Raw genomic sequence first — 18,512 nt, 5'->3', positions numbered from 1 at the left:
ACTTTGTTAAGTGAGAGGGTATCCAATTATTACGAGGTGTTCAGACTGCAGCAAGATAATATATCTTGACGTTTCCATGTTTCCTCATTTGCACGCTAATACAGGGTTGAATTCAAGGAGAGTTTTATAATTTAATTTGCGAAATCAAGCATTTGTGTGGCGACAATCGAACATTTTTTTCTGAACAAAGTTTCTACGAAAAAAAAATATAAAAAAAATATGAAAAGGGATTTTCGAAGAATATTTGAAGCTCTCATTAAGGATAATGAGCGAAGCTACATTCATTAGTTGGGTGCGCCGTTCTTCGGGGAATCAGACTATTCCTCAATTTATTTTTAAGTTTAAAAAGTATTTTGATTCTGTACTATGATCGAACGGAGATTTGATAGAAAAATTTCTCACAAATAAATAAAAAAGGACGATTGGACCAATTTTCAAGAAATATTATCGAACTAAAATGTATTTCCATCAGTATCTCCATGTATGAAGGGCAACTCAGCAATTTTTTTTTTTTTCAAAAATGGAAACTGCACCATTGCGTTCTTCTCGACAATCAATGATACAGCTTCTAACAAAATCGAATCGTGTGAATGTGATATAACTGGATTTTGGATGAATTAATGCATTACCAATCCACGTTTTATTTAAGGTTATTCTACTTTATATATACATCCCATTCAAATCGTACAGTTGTCCCACGTGAAAAATATTGAAATCCAAAGTATATTAAGCCATTCAAGGAGCAGAATTGAAACAATTTATGAAATCATGTTTATTCATCAAATAAATTCGTTTTGCAACCATTCCTACGTTTTAAATTGTCTTCCGCATTGGCCCTTGAACTTTGAAAATTTATTGGATTTGTTCTATTAAATCTAGGTTTAAGTTAAATACTTCATGTTAATTCTAGAGAGCATCTGTTTTTAAACAATTCATGTTGAATAAGTGGAGAATAAATAATTATCATCATTATTTTTCATCATATAAAATGCTTTCCACAAAACCATCACAATCCGAGTTATTCTTCAGCGCTCAGAAGATTTCCATCTCTAACATGCATTCGACCCTGCTGCAACAGAAAGAGCATGACTGTCAACTACGAAACGAAATGAAAAGTGAAAACAGAGAGAATTTTCTCTCTGGCAAAGAGAGCGTGACGCTTCTTGTCAGTTTTGTTTTGTTGAATTTCTCCCTGCATCCCAGTTAGAAAGAAAGCTCTCTCGTAATAATTGTTCGTAATAAATTCTTTATGACTTCTTTTAGCGGGTATCTTTTGACAGCACAAAATGTATGGAATATTACGTAAATAATGACATTATAAAGCGTATTTACCCTGAAACGCCAATTATTATGTCATTAATGGCATAATCTGAATAGGCTATAACACATTTTTGTACGTACATATGAAAAAAAAAAACAAAAACCGCAAAAATAAACAATCCAATTTGGTTTTTATTATATTATATATTATTCTTTTGCTTTTGATAGAACGAACATGGGATCTATGAAATGAAGTCCGGAACAGAAACCTAAGCATAAACAGAATTTAATTGAAAATTCTGCCAATTAAACCTCTTTTATTTGTACATGTCAACCGGTAACAACAATCGTTTCTTCTTTTATAATCGGAAACATCATTTCATTCACTTTTATTTAGGTATGTGGGTTAAATAACGAAACCGAATATATCATTGATCCCTGCAAATTGGCAGTGTGACAGAAAAACTTATCTATATTTAAACATGTAAACATTAATGCCTGTAGTGTGACGCAATTTGGGTATAGAGAAATATAATGCACCTATCTGAAAGGAACTTGATTGCAACTGATTGAAGATTGCATGTGCAGTTCCTGCTGATTAAGGTAGAAGCTGTTGGCAATACTTACAGAATGGCTGAAACGACTTCGCCAGTCCACCTTTCTGAATTCAAACTCAATTGAGGCAATCACAACTAGTGCGTTGGTATTTGATACCAGATATCTATCCATAATTCTGCATGTGAACCCCCTGAAATCTGTTTGAAATCATTTACAAAAATCTTTGAAGACATTTAATCCACCTAGCGGTGATCGTGCCTTTCTCGTGCATTATAAAAAATAATATTCCGGCCGTAATTTTTAAGTTATTAGGCCAATCATTTTTTTAATAGGAAACAATGAGTTAGGATTCTGCGTCGAATGCTACTTGTTGCTAGTTAAGGGTAAATGCATTGAAAATGAACAAAAATTTAAATTCATCATAGCCAGCTCCTTATTACTGAACTGCTGGTGAAGTAAGCAAACCTGCGATAATAATGAGGCAGCTTTTTAAATATCTTATCTTCGTTTTCTTCGTGCACACATGAACGCTTTTTGTGCTAATCATCCAAACATAAACACAATTCTTCAATCTACAAATTAAAATGAATCTGATATGGATACCAGTTATTTGCCAACAAAAAATACGCGCCACCGAACGATGAACACCACCGCATTCGACCATATGTCGAGCCTCCGGAAGGGCCACTACCACTGCTGAGAAAGTGCCAAATCAGACGAGCGAATACTTCTAACGACTGAACGAATGACGATTTGCTGATTACAAGAACGCTAAGCTTAAGCCGGTCGCGAACCCAAGTACGCAAATGTTGCTCAGTCGTCGTTTCGCGTTTTGGCGGATCGGTTCAAGTCGCTCCTCAGGTCGTTTGCCTTAGCTCGCCGTTCAGACTCATTGAGGCCGTAAATCACTGAGCCCGTAGTCCTTAGTACCGATAGCCGACAGTGCGGTTGAACTGTGTTTTAATATTCATAATTGGTGTTCGGTAAAATCAGTGCTGGTGGGTACGGATCGGAACTGCGCACTCCAGTATGCTGCGAATTCCGTCGACGAAGTTATGTCTGGCTGGTGGAATTAGGTGATTTGATAAAATAAGTGTTGAGGTCAAGATCGTCAACTGCGCAGTGTGGATGTGATTACATTATCGCTGAATGCGGAAAGTGATTCGTAAAGCCTATTCGGTTTTTATAATTTTCAACTAGTTTTAATTAGTTCGTTTGAGTATTTTCTTGTTTTTATCATCCCTTCTGTTATACATTTTTTAAATGGAACGTTAGAACCCAAGTAATAATTATGGTCCTGTGACGCTCTTGGATACAGTCATTTACTTTTCAAGTATGTTATAAAACCACAATAAATCTATCTATAATATTAGGGTAACTAACGTAATTAATGCAGGGCGTTCTTCCTATTAAATGTACGTATACTAGGGGAATTGTTCCGTTTTCCATCTCATTGATCATATATTCATCACATCGCAAAACAAAGAAATACAACACCAATCTTGTCGCTTCTTTTTGCTAACATGCGTGCTCATTGCCGAAAAAAACACAAAAATAAAAAACAAACCAAATTCCTTTTCATTGCTTTGTTTTTGGTGGGATGGAAATGGGATCTATGAGATGAAGTACCGAACCGTTCCCCTACTTTTTGTTTCCTTTTTCTTCATGATTTCAGCCAAACCCGCTTTGCGAGTCTATATCTAAATCATGATCCATAAAAGATGAGCCTGAATGTCTTACATTTTTTACCCGCAAGAGAAAATTTTAGTCGAGTGTAAAAGAAGCTGGCAATGCAGAGTCTCTTTTTTCTTTCTTATATCCTTTTGCTTCAGTACCTCTCATAAATGCATACTTATTCTTCCGAAAACATTATTCTTAACATCCATTGTACTGCATTAGAGTCTTATGCTGCGAAAAAGCTGGGTAGGGTCATTGACCCTATAAAAGTGTAGTAAAACTTGTCTGAACGCGTCTAGTTTCTATTATAACAAATGCATGGAAAATGATGATTGGTCATCATTTACCATTATTGAAAAGTTTATTCATCATTCATTTACCAGATCATCTGCACCAATAATTGCGCTATTGTAAAATACTGTTTCTGTTGTATTTTCCATAGAGCTAAGGTTTTACAAACTGATTTCTAATATTATTGCTGTTATAAGCATTAGAGGTAAATCCTCCCTATATTGTTCCGTTTTTTTTTCAATTTCTCGTAAGTCAGTCTGGATAAAAATGTTGAGTTATCGTTTATTAAATGAATTTCGAATATACTTCTTTGCATTAGTTCTTAAAACATAGTATTGCCTCGAATTTACTTTGAATACAGAGGCTTTTCGAGTTGATTAAAAGCAGTATAGCATGCTTTTATACCGCATTGTACTCACGTGCTGTGTAGTTCTATTTTTGCTCTGTTGTAGGAAAATTTTAATACTAACTAAAGCTATTTTAATATCAACAGTCAGAGTGTAGAATAATCTAAAATTTTTGGTGAAGGCCGCCTTTCTTCCCTTGTCAGCTCACTTCCAGACACATTCATAGTAGGCTCTGGACTGTCAATATTCGGTTGAATATTAGTCATTGAATATTTATGCACATTTTACAAATTGATAAATTATCTGAAATCTGAACACGTTTTAAATGAGTAAAGCAATTTTACACATAGAATTGAATCTGGTTTTCATCCACGAGGCATTTTTAACGGTAAACATCAACATAAAAAAATATGTTTTATTCTGCACATAGTAAGCACACTCAGTGACAATCGAATGAATGAGTTGGTGGAGTAGTCGGCAAACTATGTCATTCTTTTTTTTTTTTATCTTTCGTTTATTTGGAAGGCTCATTTGCCGTGAAGCGTTACGGAGCCGAAATCAAGTTTAACAATACATTTCTTGATTCTTATACATAGTGTTAGTTTTGGGGAACCGAAAGACTCGCGGTTTAGTCGAGGTTAGGGAATACAATAATACAGTAGGAAAGGAAAGGATTTTAGGGTGCTTAAGTAATTACTATGCTGATGTTCACGAAGTTGACATTCCTCGCATTTTTACATCTGTAACGGGACAAACAAACTTTTTTGGGAGACAACGACGAGAGGAAGACATACGGAAGGGATTAACGACAGACATGGAAATGTACAACAAGAGGAAGACATTCGATATGGGGTACGACAGACAAGGGAATGGGCAGACAATGATTACAGTTTTACATCAGCAACTTTCAAAAATTGGTGGACCAGGGACATGTACTCGAGATCAAGGCCCGACAACACTTCCCTAATAGGCTTTGGTTGTTTTCCTCGGACCCGGAGATGTTCAGTTAGCGCAGATCTGGGGCCACGATGCTCCTCGCACGCCCACACGACATGATCGATGTCCTGATAATCCTCGCCGCAAACACAGAGATTTCCTTCCGAGAGCCCCACTCTGAAAAGATGTGCATTTAGAGTGTAGTGATTGGACATTAGACGACACATGGTTCGAATGAAGTCTCGTCCCATATTCAATTTTTTGAACCATGGACGCTTCGACACCTGCGGGCGAATTGAATACAGCCATCTACCCAACTCCCCATTTGTCCATTTCTGTTGCCAGCTGTTCAAGGTTTCCTGACGAACTAATGTGAAAAATTCATCGAAGGTGATTTTCCGATCGTAAATATCACCTTCCATAGCGCCCACCTTAGCCAAAGAGTCCGCTTTCTCATTTCCCGGGATCGAGCAATGAGAAGGGACCCAAGCCATGGTGATTGTGTAAGACCGTTGTGATAAGGCACTCAAAGCTTTCCGTATCCCATTTAGAAGATACGCTGAGTGCTTAACTGGTTTCATTGACCGATCAGCCTCCAAGGAACTTAGACTGTCGGTGAAGATGAAAAAGTTGTCAGGAGGTAGGGATGCGATTTGCTCGAGTGAATAGTGTATAGCTGCTAGCTCAGCAGTATACACGGAACAAGGCTCTTTGAGCTTAAAGTAGGCGCTATGAAAAACGTTGAAAACACCGAAACCAGTGGAGTCATCAATTTTTGACCCGTCTGTAAAAAAGCTTCTCTCCTCACTGGCGTGCCCGTATTTGCTTGCAAATAATGGAGGTATGATCTCCGCACACAGAAAGTCTGGTATTCCATGAACCTCCTGCTTCATGGACAGATCAAAAGTAACAGAGGAACTGTAAGAGTCTAAGAAGTTAGCACGATTGGTATCTACCGAAGAAGGGCTTACCTCCAGCGTTATGTACCAGTGGTAAATACTCATGAATCGAGATTGAGGGTTTTGTTCGAGCAGCTTCTCGAAGTTATCAATGACCAATGGATTGAGAACCTCACAGCGGATGAGGAACCGGAGCGATAATTCCGCGAAACGATCTGTTAGTGGCAGTACTCCCGCAAGTACTTCCAAGCTCATTGTATGTGTCGAATTCATACATCCTAACGCGATACGGAGACAGCGGTACTGAATCCTTTGAAGCTTCAGCATGTGTGTTTTAGCCGCGGACTGGAAGCAGAAACTACCGTATTCGAGGACCGACAAAATGGTTGTTCTATACAACGTCATAAGATCTTCGGGATGCGCTCCCCACCATGTTCCGGTTATTGATCGCATGAAGTTGATCCGTTTCTGGCATTTTTGTGTCAGATACACAATGCTTCCTGAAGGTACATTTCGAGTCGAACCAGACCCCGAGGTATTTAGAAGATATGCTATGAGTGATTGTCTTACCCATCAGTTGGAGCGGGAACTTTGCCGGCTTATGTTTTTTTTGGAAAGACAACCATCTCAGTTTTCTCCGGAGAGAATTCGATACCCAGCTTCGTAGCCCAAGTAGACAAATTGTCCAAAATATCTTGCAATGGTCCTTGCAGATCAACCGATGTTGGCCCTGAAACGGATACAACACAATCATCTGCAAGCTGTCTCAACGAGCAATTTGGCATGAGACATTCATCAATGTCTCTGACGTAAAATTTGTAAAGAAGAGGGCTCAAACTTGAGCCCTGGGGGAGACCCATGTAGCTAATTCGTGAAGTTGCCGAGTCACCATGAGAAGAACTCATACGCTCCTCTGACAACAAATTGTACAAATAGTTGTTCAAAATTGGTGAAAGTCCACACTCGTGGAGTTTGTCTTATAAGACATCGATGCAAACTGAATCAAAAGCCCCTTAATGTCCAAAAACACTGAGCCGATTTGCTCTTTTTTAGCGAAAGTAAGTTGAATTTCTGAAGAAAGAAACACATGACAGTCGTTCATTTCCTTGCCCTGCGGAAACCAAACTGTGTATCTGACAAAAAACTATTCGATTTCACCTATTTGTCTAGCCAGAAGAGAATCATCTTCTCCAACAACTTCCGAAGACATGACAGCATCGTGATGGGGCTATACGAATTATAATCCGACGCGGGTTTTTTGGGCTTCTGGATGGTTATCACCCTCACTTGCCTCCAATCATCCGGAACAATGTTGCACTCCAGTAACTGATTGAACAAGTTCAATAAGCGCCTCTTCGCGACGTCTGGGAGGTTTTTGAGCAAATTGAACCTGATTCTATCCATCCCTGGAGCGGAATTGTTACATGAAAGGAGAGCAAGTGAGAATTCAATCATCGAAAAGGGACGATCCATATCATCCCTGTCTGCAAAAGCATCACGTAGCTCTTGCCTCACCGGTACCGAATCCGGACAAACTTTCTTTGCGAAGTCAAGTATCCACCGCGACGAGCTTTCACGATCTTCGTTTACGGACGACGCGTTGCGCATTCTTCTCCCGACGGTCCACAGAGTTTTCATTGAAGCCTCGCGCGATAAACCTTCAACAAAAGTGCGCCAATATCCGCGCTTCTTCACTTTGACCAGTTTCTTGAACTGGATTTCGAGCGCGGTGTATCGTTTGTGAAGAACGATCGCCCCGTGTTTCCGAAATTCTTTGAACGCGGCGGATTTCTCGCGATAAAGTTGCGTACACTCGATGTCCCACCACGGACTGTAGGGTTTCCTACGAACCGAAGCTCCTGGCACCGGCCGACGTTGTGCCTGAAGAGCGCTTTCAAGAATCAACTGCGATAGAAACTTGTACTCTTCCCGCGGGGAAGTGCTTCTATCGACTGTATGCCATCGCTGATGGCGTCCGCATATTTGCCCCAATCGATGTGCTTCGTGAGGTCATATGAAAGATCGATGGAAGCAGATTGCTTATGTCCATTGGAAATCGAAACTTCGATCGGCAAATGATCACTACCATGGGGATCTTGGACCACCTTCCAAGTACAGTCCAACGATAATGAGCTCGAACAAATGGAAAGATCTAGACGGCTATCTCTTGCTGGAGGAGCCACTCGTGTAACTTCTCCTGTATTCAAAATTGACATATTGAAGTCGTCGCAGAGGTCGTATATCATTGATGAACGGTTGTCGTCGTACAGTTCCCCCCAGCCTGTTCCGTGGGAGTTAAAATCTCCCAGGAGCAACCGTGGCTCGGGCATAACCGAGCAGATGTGCGAGAGATCTCTTCGAGATATCGCGGTGTTTGGAGGAAGATATATCGAGGCGATACTGAGGTCTTTTCCTCGAATAGTCACCTGACATGCGACAGCTTCGGTGCCAGACATCGGCGCAAGATCGACTCTATAGAAGGAGTGCTGTTTTTTGATCCCTAAAAGCACTCCTCCATATCGATTTGCCCGATCGCGGCGGATTATGTTGAAATCAGGAAAATGAAGGTTCACATCTGGTGTTAGCCATGTTTCACATAAGGCAAAAGCATCGCATTGTAATTTGTTCACTAAAAATTTGAAAATATCTAATTTTGGAAGAATACTTCGACAGTTCCACTGTAGAATCGAAATCATGTTACCCTTATTGACTAAGTTAGCCATCGAAGGATACAAATGACTCGAGGAGGGGCATTTTCGAAGCCAGCTGCTTCAGGAGAGGAGTCAGAATAGGAAGAACAGTTTTGACCATGTTCTTCACGGGGTCGGAAGCATCAAAGAAGTTGAGGATGAGCTCCACGATGCCAGAAAGTGTGAACATTGGAACGCTCGGAGATCGTTCTGCTCGCTCTCTATGCTCTCTTTCTGGCTGAGAAATCGCAAAAATGGGGCATCTGGGATTTTAGATGTTCCCGGAAGCGGTGGAAACTCTCGATCATCTCGATGTGAAACCACAAAAGTTGAACGTTTTTGAGTATTTCCACCCGCTTTGAATTTGACCATGTTGGATTGGGGCTCACTTTGAGGCTGTTTTCTAGGCTTTTCGATGGTCGCTGGCTCTGTTTTATTCTCTTCCTCGTTGAGCCATTGAAAACAAAGGGAACCCCATTTCCAACCTCGGAGTCAGAGCTACCTTGATCGTCCAAAGGAAGAGACGAGTAGATGGTGTCAGAAACGAGTGGAGGAGCGGCCTTCCTCAACATTTCGGCGTAACTTCGCCGAGAACGTTGCTGAAGAGACCGCTTCTGGTGGATTCGCTGCTGTATGTACGTTGGGCAAGCTTCAAGAGCATGTGGAGGGCTTTCGTTACAATAGACACATTTCGGTGCCGTCTTGCACGCTCCCTCCACATGCTTCTCTCCGCATGATGCACAGCGAGGTTTATTGCAACAGTACTGAGCGGTGTGGCCCAGCTGCTTGCAATTAACACAATTCATCACCTTCGGTACATACAGCCGAACAGGTAGACGAAGGTTAAGGTTAAAGACTATTATTCTTCCATTTACTTCCACTATTAACTTTTATGTATCAACAATCAGATACGTATTTCGTTTCCTGCTTGGAAACTTCTTCAGTGTTTGTTATCGAAACACTGAAGAAGTTTCAATGAAAACGAAATACGTATCTGATTGATATAAAAAGTTAATAGTGGAAGTAAATGGAAGAATAATAGTCTTTTAACCTTGTAGCATTTCCCCTAAGACGCTCTAAAATAATTAATCATCATAATTAATCAGGTAGACGAAGTTTGCCAATCACTACGTAGTCAGGCAGTGCGGACCCGGAAAAAGTGACGCAGAAAGAGTCAGACGGGGAATAACTCCGCTTCTCTCCCTCCTGCGACACCGAATACATTTGTTTGCAATCCAGTATCGCAACAGGAGGCAAAGAAACGTTCTTGAAACGACCGAAACCCTGTTTCAAATCGTCGCATGTCATACTTCCCTCCGTCACCACCCCGCGATCTCACAAACTGCTGACGGTAAATACACCTTATATTCGAGAGTGAAAAGCTCACAGGTGGCAATCTCGTTGGCCTGTTTGCGATCACTGACCGTGACACGGAGTTTACTGGACCCAACCATGTCAATGGTCGTGACAGACGAAAATCGCTTTTCCAGATCTTTGCTAATCTGGCTGATATTCAAACGTTTGCCTTTGGGTCGAAAGAAAACAACATACGGCCCACCAGAGTCGTGAGGGTAGACCTTGGGACGGGGGCTCGTAGAGGAAATTTTAGCGTTGCTGGTGTCCATTTCGTTTTGGTTTGGAACACCCGAATGCAACGAAACATCTGACATGGAATACAAAGTACCCCCGCCAACTTCGCCTTCGCGCATTGCGGACACGAAATGCGCCGCTGCAGCGAGGCACAATCTCTTTTAAAACTAAACAATTATCACAAGGGCAGAAAAAAACACACACACAAACAAAATAATGATTTGGGACAGAGGGGAAGACGAGTAAAAAAGAAAAAAAAAACTATTCCAATAAGATGGAGAAGAGAGGGGAACAATGAGAGGGAGCTCAATTAAATACTTGCGTTCACACTGCTGTGTTGCCGGCTAACAGTTCTGGCAGCACACACTAGCTCGATGGACACTCGCCGGTGGTGCGGTCGAAGCGAACCACGCTATTGTTGGTGTTCTCGCCGCACCCAACACTGCAACTGGGTGGATGGATGGTGGCAGGACGGCGGCGTCTGTGTTGGTGGAGACGCACGATGGATGATGACTGTCGGCGTGGGACGATGATGCCTGCGCCTGCGATGGACGCCGAATAAACTGCAAAGTTTTGCGTTGTTGCAAAACCAACGAAATGGCTACTTAACTGCTACAGCTAAGCACCACTTCCACTCAAGCACTATGCTTCAAAACACTTTCGGAAAAAAACCACTACCTGTACTTCAGGAAAAAAACCGAATGAGAAGCAGACCGTACGCGGCTTACAACCGTCTCGCACGGATGCTCTACGTGGAATCCGAAACTATGTCATTCTATGTTTTGAATATTCATGCGATGTTTGTCAAAATTCGGAACGAAGTTGTTTCAAGAAGATAAATATTTTAGGCTCTGTCAACAGTATTCCCCGTTTGCGTAATCAAAATTTCGACAAGCGGTGGTAATCCTGGAAGGTCACCATTCTAGGAAAACATATCTTAGAGGGTCACGTCTCCAACGCTATGCCCGTTAATAAAAAAAACTCTGAATTCTCCACTTTCATAAAATACTGTATAAAATTGCTAGATTCTTATACAAAGTAAGGTTTTATAAGAGTATTATAAGTAAATCAATCTGCATATATTCAGTCCTTATACATATTTTGGTACGTTTTTTTACAGAATTAAAAAAAATATAAATGCTAGTTGGTTGAAGCACAAGGTTTCAAGATCATCCTGACTAAACGCGTAAAACTAGAAAAGGAAGCTGGAATCTTCAGATGTTTCTTATATATCTAATAGAAAATATTTTCTCTCCCATTTTGATTTATTTTTTAAAAAGGCATCTTGTATGTTGTGCAAATATGGACTAGTTTTCTAAGGCTCCTTTGTTTACGTAGGTTTAAATTTTAGGGAACCGAATGCGGAGTGGTTAGTATTGAGTTTAAATTATTATAATTATTATAGATTGTTTTCCTAGCAAATTTTTTCATCAGTCGAGGGTCTGAGCTAGAACCGGATCCTGAATCAACAAATTGAGGCCACCGCTGACCTGTGATAGTATTGCCTTCTGTATAGGGTGACGATATTGTATCGTAAAGGGCGACATGTCCTCCTTTTTCAACAAAAATCACTTGTCCTCCTTTTTAACTAAAATGTCCTCTTTTTTATATTTTCTCTTGATTTTGATAAAATGTCCTCCTTTGTGGAAATACCATGTCGTCACCCTACTCCTAAATAGCTTTTGTTACAAAGCAGTTTGAGAACTTACAATTTCTTATCAGAATTTTAGCAAATTGTTAAACTTTCACCGAGATTCGCACAGCCGAGCTCTAGCAAACATGTTTTTTGCTGAGATTTCTGTCAAAGTCAAAATGGTGCACGCTACAACATATAAAGGTAGTATGCAACTTACCTTTCTATTGTTATTTTTGAGTAAAAAACAAGGAAAAATCCACAATTTCACATTTTACAGCATTAAGCGAATCGAACCGTTAGAATAGTTTAGCGACGACTGTCTAACTCATTCATTAGTTTGAAATACCAAAGATTCACTTACTCACTTTTTTCCTAATCACTCACTCACTGATTCGCTTACTCACTCACTTATACAAGCTCTAACTTTTTCGCTTTTTCACTTAATCATATACCCAGTCACTATCATACACTCGTTATGTCACTAACTGACGCATTTACCCATTAACGTAATTTATTATTTGCTTAATCACTAACACAATCATTCATTCTTCTACCCCTTGTCCTACCACTCACGGACCTGCATACTAGGGTGGTTCAAAAAATCGATTTTGCTCCACAGTGCTTATCTGATTCTTTACCATGTTCTGAGTGTCCTCTGAAAATTTGAGCTCTTTTGGATTAAAACTGATTTAGCACAAGCCGTTTCAAGTTGGCATGCAAATTAGTATGGGGAAATTTATTTTTGCCTTTCTCGTATACAAAGTATACGTAAAGGCTATAGGATCACTCCAAAACCGAACTTTTGATAGAAGGCTCGGAGACCCATAGTGTTATATACCAATCGACTCAGAATTGAGGTGAAGTCTGTATGTGTGTATGTATGTATGTGTGTGTGTAAAAAATGTGAGACACACTTTTTGGTACTTAGCATTATTCGATTTGCTCGCAACAAGTTGCAGTCGACGCGGATTGCGATCTAGTTGTTTCCTATTGAAAATTGGCCCGATCGGTCATTGCGTTCCAAAGTTATTGAAAAAAACATTGTTTTTCTGCCAAGGGTCCCCCCTCTTAGGAAAAAAAATCAAAAACGAAAAAAAAAAATGTATTTTTCAAAGTTTGCAGCAATGCATTCAAACGGCTGCAAATGCATATGAATAGATGGAAAAAGTAAATTCTATCCCCTTAAAGTGCAATTTTAACCTCTCTTATGTGTTTTTCTATTTTTTTAATGCGCGAGAAAGGCACCACCAACGCTAGGTGGATTGATCTGGGTTTTCATTATACTGTTAATGACGTTTCTCCATTAAGCGCAGGTTAAAAGAAAACCTACATAGCTAAAAGGGATACTCAACAGCTTTCACCCAACGAAAACCGCATGTTGAATAATCGTCCCAATAATTAGTAATCGATTTTAAGACAGGTTGCGAATCTTTAGTCATGATCGTTAAACTTCTTTGAGGGCATCACTGAAACGTGCAGTGCAACATAGTAGCCTGAATTTGTGCGTGCTATCTTTCGCGCCACGAGCAGCAATGTTGCCTGTTGATGAGTTATGCAATTAGCTCCAGAAAACCACGGTATAGATTAAATTCGATTACTAATTATTGGAACGATTAATTGAGATGCGGTTTTCACTGAGTGTAAGCTGTTTAGTATTCCTTTTAGCTATGTAGGTTTTCTTTTAACATGCGCTTGATGGGGAAGCGTCATTAACAGTATAATGAAAAAATAAATTTCCCCATACTAATTTGCATGCAAACTTGAAACGGCTTGTGCTAAATCAGTTTTAATCCAAATGAGCTCAAATTTTCAGAGGACACTCAGAACATGGTAGAGAATCAGATAAGCACTGTGGAGCAAAATCGTTTTTTTGAACCACCCTACTGCATACTCACTAAGTCACTAGCTTGTTTACTTACTCATTCATCCACATCGTCACATGTTTACTTTCACGTATATTGTTCAACTCGTTAGTTTTCTCTTTTATTCTTACTTTAATAATCATTCATTTACTCATTCAGTTACTCACTCACTCACTAACTCAGTGATTAACTTATATGTTCAATATCTATCTCAATCACCCATTCACCTGCCTTCTTGATATCTTGCATGCTCACTCAGTCACTTATGCAGTTACTTACTCACTCGTTCACGCACTCTTCTTCAAGTTTGATCTCTCATTTTTGTATTGTCTCGTCCGGCTCCGGTGCTTCAGTACACTTTCATACTAAATAATACTCTCACTTCTTACTCATTTACTCAATAACTCACTCACTTATTCACTCACCCGCTCACTTACTCACTCTCGTACTTATTTGTTCACTCACTCACTCATTCACCCGTTCACTCATTCAATTACTCACTTACTCACTCATTCCATTACTTCTTCATTTATTGATTAACTCGTCCATTCACTTGTTTATTCATAATCTCAAAATCATTCATTCACTCGTTTGTTTACCCACTTACTCATTCACTCACTTGCTCACTCATTCATTTACTCATTTGCTCACTCATTCACCCACTCTTTCTCGCACTTTTCGGATTTCCGCATAGACTTTCGAATAGGCTAGATGTACCAGTTGTGGCTATAGCACCAGTTGTCGCACTAGTGCTTTATATGCCAAATGGCCAATCAAATCATCGCAAACCAAGTTCATATCGATAAAGCATATTCATATGATACGATAAAACCTTTGATCTCCTCCAAAACAAGCAAAACATAATTGTAAAAATTGATTTTGCTTAATTTTTGACGTCCTTTGCACCAGTTATCGCACTAGTGGTCCCTATTTGGCCAGTCCCATAAGAAAACAATGGGATTTGCCAAATAAGGAACCAAAATTAAGAATAGTGCCACAACTGGTGCATGCGTTCCTATTATGGATTGATGAATTATGAGGATAATAACAAATTTTATTGTGGTTTTCACAGCTGCTCTAAGGAGCAGGAAGTAAAACCTTTCTCTTGATATATAAAGTTCACCCACATGCCTTTTACCTATTTTTTAAAAAATAGTTGTTCTTATGTATGGCGACAATTGGTACACCCACCCTAGATGTCGTTCTAAGCTTAGTCGCGGGATTGCAAAGACACTACCGAGTGGTTACCTCACTATAGGGAATCAACCACTTTCGACTGCGTGCCAAAGATTTAACCGTATTCACCTGCGATTTACAATCGATTCCACCCGCGATTTCGGTTCGCACTTTCCTCCGGGGAGGTCTGTCCTCTTATACACGTTTTTTTTTCTATCTTCACCAGAAGAGTTTGATTATTTTTGGGCACTTAAAATACAGCACTAGCACCACCCACAAAAGCCAATTCGCGAAGTCGAAGCAAATTTTGATTTGGGGATTAAACCACCCGACTTGGACGTTAATTGTAACGTTTATTAACGTCCAAGTCGGGTAGTTTGATCCCCGGAAATAGGCAATTATCTTTGATTGAACTGAACCTGAGTTGCGTGCTCTTGTCTACGCAATGCGGTCGGGTCTGAGCTTGACGATCGACTGGCAAATAGCTTACACAACCTCACTTATGGTCAGTACAGTTGCTGATGAAGTATGTGTATAGCCGCCAGACATTCTAAATACTCACGCTCCTCTAATGTGGACGTGTACTATACACATGTGGAAGTATTGGCTTGGGAAATGGATTGCGAGTGATTTGACTATGCGTCCAATTTGGGAATCTCGAGCTCGTTCAGTAGCCTCTAGGTTGCGAAGGCCGACGGAGGTCCTTCGTAGCTTAGTTGGTTAAAGCACCAGTCTAGCGTACTGTAGGGTCATGGGTTCGAGTCCCATCGAAGGGAAAGTGGTTACCTCCAATACATTTTCCAAATCAATATCTTCCACATAACGTACATATTCACATATGAGTTTTCATAACATTGTAAAATACTTTTCTTACTTATACTCAGCTTACTTTGATCCAATTACAAAAATTATAGTGTACAACAGAGATGTCAAAAGGGGTGATTCAAATTTTATAGCATGACCTGCTTAAGGCCACTCCTGACAGAATCCAAGTTTCAAAGTGCTCGCGTTTTCGGGGGCACACCACTCGATACGGAGGCGGCGGACAACTGTCATTTTTGTTGATTCAGCTTTGCTGCGTCGCAGCATGCGTGAAAAAATAAAAATGACAGTTGTGCGTTGCTTCCGTATCGAGTGGTGTGCCCCCGAAAACGCGAGCACTTTGAAGCTTGGATTCTGTCAGGAGTGACCTTAAAAAGCTGGATTTAATTTTAATGGGACATGTTTTAATGTTACAACGCGTGACATTTTGACAGGTCGAAGTGACTTTTAGAAAACATTTTGAAAGCAATTCAATTTCATGCCTACTATTGCGGTATTTTCCGATGCTCAGTACTATTCAGTGCTGATAAGTGTCATCTGATTAATTTGATCAACTTTTATAGTCATATTTATCAATTATTAATAGTAGTAAAATAAATGCTTCTTTAAAAGGATATTCGATCCACTAGAAGCATTTCTAAGATATTTTTTTCTTGTTCGTATTTCCCCTTATTTGTTGTTTATTTACTTATTTATTCTCAACCACATAGTAGTTTGTTAAGTATCCTCTTTATTTTTTCATTTGTTTCCAGTGGCTGAGAATTGAGTGTCCATTACCAGGGGGCTCGATTCGAGCTTTTGGTGTGGGGTTTAAACCTTGGTTGAAACCCATTCGCTATCCGGGGCAAGTTTGTGCCCTAATTAACAAATGATGAATGAGTGGAATATAGTTTAACTCCAATCTAAATAAACGTAACAAAAAGCGTATTGAAAAATATGGCTCAATTCTACCGAAAATTTAACAACCGGCATGCGGTTATTGAATTTTCGTTGAGCCCGTTATTACAAATCTGCGCAAATTTTAACTTTTTACCCAGATTTTTGAAACGACTGATCCGTATTTTATTTTTACAGTTTGACAGATATTGACGGAAGATATAAACGCATTTATTTGCAGAACATTCTTTACTTTCACAAAATCATCATCTTATTTAAATAGGTAGTATCTTTACTCAATTTTTATATTGTCCTATTTTCAAAGAAAATCCGTTTAGTTACAGAGCTGGAAAACAAAACTCGCAATTATTCTATAGAATCTTGTCATATATTCTGCAAGGTTTTAATACAAAGAATAATTCAGATACTGCATTAAAATAAGACATAACTGTGAGATTTCAATACTGTAGTTCTTATGCATAACTGATTTAACTCACTGAGATAATTTCACATCTAAAGTTTATGTGCACTGCACATTTATTTTTGCAATCAAGCTTTGCATATGCACTATATTAGTCTTGCACATAAAATGATACATTCTACCACTCTTATATTTTATGTGCACGCACAAACAGAATTTAAATGCAATTGGATTAATTATTATAGAAATATTCTAATATGTTTTATGTGCAGCAATAATAATAATCATGTGAGCTGTTTTTAAAGTCGTTCCAATCTAATTTAGGTTTTTCATTCATCATTTGTGAGAACATATAAAATACAAAGAAAATGTTTATTTATTTTTCAGACATTATTTTGCAACATTTACAAAAACTTCTCCGTGAAAAAAATAGTTACGATCTAATCCTGAAAGTAGACTCAAAATAGGAGAACCGCTCCATGGGGAGGGTTGGGGTAGAAACGGTGGTGCTGCCGAAATCGATCCTCTCCTATTAATGAGCAAAAATCACCCGCGGAAGTCGATGCCTATCGATGTTTGATCCGTAATGTAGATGGTACCGGTTTGCGCCAATCCGTCTAAAATGACCACCGTTCCGTCGACAGCTGCCAGCAACTGTTCCTCTTCCATCGTGGAGATATGTGCCCCGGGGTGCTCAGAAGATTCATCCGATGGTCTTGCCAATCAAAGCTTTCTGTCTCACTTCAAGCCGCGATGCTGTGTCCGAGGTTCTGCATTAGGAAGTACTTCACCGTGTGAAACTTCGCGTGTATTTTGCCGCTCGGTGGTTTCCTGTAAACGATGTACAGTTTGTTGTCGTACACTTATTACGTAAGCAATTTTTCTGGATTCCTCGACCCCCCCTCCCCCCTGTAAGATTTTTTCATACAAATGATTTTTTATTTATATGGAGCGTAAGATATTGACCGACCCCCTCCCCCCTAAGGGCTTACGTAATATGTGTACGGCCCCTTACCTTCATCAATGTGGGCCAAGATTCCGATGTTGGGAATGCTGTTTTCCGCCGTATTTTGGAGCGGCGGTGAAAGTGGTAACCGCGTCCTTCGTGGTCATTGCCACTGCTGCTGGAGGTGGACCCAGTTTCGCACCGTTTTATACTGCTCAGCTTTATCGGACGATCTCAATTTACTTTCGCACTTTATTGTAATAAAAGGATCCATCATACGCCTGATCGAAAAGGAAAATGCAAAAAATTGGTACAAACGCGCAGCCTGCACGACGAACGACGGCATCAGCAAAGGGATGTCGATCGTGTCGAACCGAACTCGGTGTCCGTCACCGCGTAGGAGAAGGGGGGGCAATATGCCCTAGCTAAGCAAACACTGCTCTATTGTCTTATTTGTAACGCTATTCATGGGTATTTTTACATTATGCAACAGTTAAACAAGATAGCTAGTTGATGCCATTTAAA

At 39.8% G+C, this 18,512-nt stretch overlaps 1 protein-coding gene across 2 annotated transcripts in view; it reads left to right on the top strand.

Annotated features, from left to right (window-relative positions):
* The first annotated feature begins 2,601 nt into the window (after nt 1-2,601).
* Nucleotides 2,602-18,512, top strand: part of LOC134212863 (medium-chain acyl-CoA ligase ACSF2, mitochondrial-like) — a 37,217-nt gene continuing 21,306 nt past the window's right edge. Inside the window, exon 1 of one of the 2 annotated variants that reach the window (XM_062691114.1) lies at nt 2,602-2,894. In XM_062691114.1, coding sequence (XP_062547098.1) covers nt 2,848-2,894 — 47 coding nt within the window. In that variant the 5' untranslated portion in view covers nt 2,602-2,847. The remainder of the gene's footprint in view (nt 2,895-18,512) is intronic. The other variant, XM_062691113.1, reaches the window with a different exon arrangement.

The sequence above is a fragment of the Armigeres subalbatus genome, chromosome 2, assembly GCF_024139115.2.
Source record: "Armigeres subalbatus isolate Guangzhou_Male chromosome 2, GZ_Asu_2, whole genome shotgun sequence".
NCBI classification, from domain to species: domain Eukaryota; kingdom Metazoa; phylum Arthropoda; class Insecta; order Diptera; family Culicidae; genus Armigeres; species Armigeres subalbatus.
Note: the sequence above shows the minus strand (reverse complement) of the source record. Positions and strands in the feature narration are given on the sequence as shown.